Source organism: Sinocyclocheilus rhinocerous, unplaced genomic scaffold (assembly GCF_001515625.1).
Source record: "Sinocyclocheilus rhinocerous isolate Xijiao unplaced genomic scaffold, SAMN03320098_v1.1 C36393871, whole genome shotgun sequence".
NCBI lineage: Eukaryota > Metazoa > Chordata > Actinopteri > Cypriniformes > Cyprinidae > Sinocyclocheilus > Sinocyclocheilus rhinocerous.
In genome coordinates this window covers 191-1,082 of record NW_015780200.1, presented here as the reverse complement: position 1 = coordinate 1,082, position 892 = coordinate 191, and the positions used below count along the sequence as shown (strand labels likewise).

Sequence of the window (892 nt, the reverse complement as noted above, 5' to 3'; positions counted from 1 at the left end):
CGACATGCAATGCTGCAAAATAGCCGATTTTGGACTCGCTGAAATAAATCTCGCTGGAAGCCACAGAATTTCATCAGGTGAGATAGGCTCTTTGAAATGTTCATGCAAACATATAAGACACACAAAGTACATGACAGTTCTCATCTATCTGCAGATATAAAGGTCCCAGTGAAATGGATGGCCCCTGAGATATTTGACAACAAGGCTTACACAAGCAAGAGCGACGTCTGGTCTTTCGGCATCCTTTTAACTGAAATCGTGACATATGGAGATGACCCATACCCAGGTAAATACATTTCACCACCCTAAACATGACACATGTGGGTGTAGGATTGCATCTCACCCAACTCTGGTGCATTTGTTTCTTCCACAATCTCAGGTATGGACAAAATGACATGCGTTCGGTCCATTCAGAGAGGAGAGCGGATGGAGAGACTGGCTGGCTGTCCCGAAGCACTCTATGACATTATGCTACTGTGCTGGAGGTCAAACCCTGAGGAGAGACCAACATTTACGGAGCTACGGGAGAAGCTGATGGCTCTCATAAATGAGCCTGATTCTGAACTGGAGTAGATACTGTAGAAATGAGAGCACTGGGACACTTTTGAGCTTAGATTATACATATCCAACACATATACGATCACTTATAGTTTACAGAGGTAACAGGACATATCTACTGAAATTAATGCAATATGGGTGATTGGTATTACTTCACAGTAATATGCCTTTTTAAAATTTAGAACAGCATAAAGATCCTAAAAATATATCTAAAATTATATAATGCAGTAATGTGAATTTGGAGCTATTGTCATGGCCTTAAAAAGAGGCTTCCTTTTCTTTAGACAAAATTTAAAAATAAATGAATACATTTAGATTTTGGCATTACATGCGA

At 39.9% G+C, this 892-nt stretch overlaps 1 protein-coding gene across 1 annotated transcript; it reads left to right on the top strand.

Moving 5' to 3' along the window:
* Positions 1-35: 35 nt before the first annotated feature.
* Positions 36-689, top strand: LOC107735957 (tyrosine protein-kinase src-2-like). The gene is made up of 3 exons (XM_016547494.1): positions 36-77; positions 155-286; positions 380-689. Exons 2-3 carry the CDS (start codon positions 178-180, stop codon positions 571-573), a joined length of 303 nt encoding a protein of 100 aa, XP_016402980.1. The 5' UTR covers positions 36-77; positions 155-177; the 3' UTR covers positions 574-689.
* The last annotated feature ends 203 nt before the right edge of the window (positions 690-892 follow it).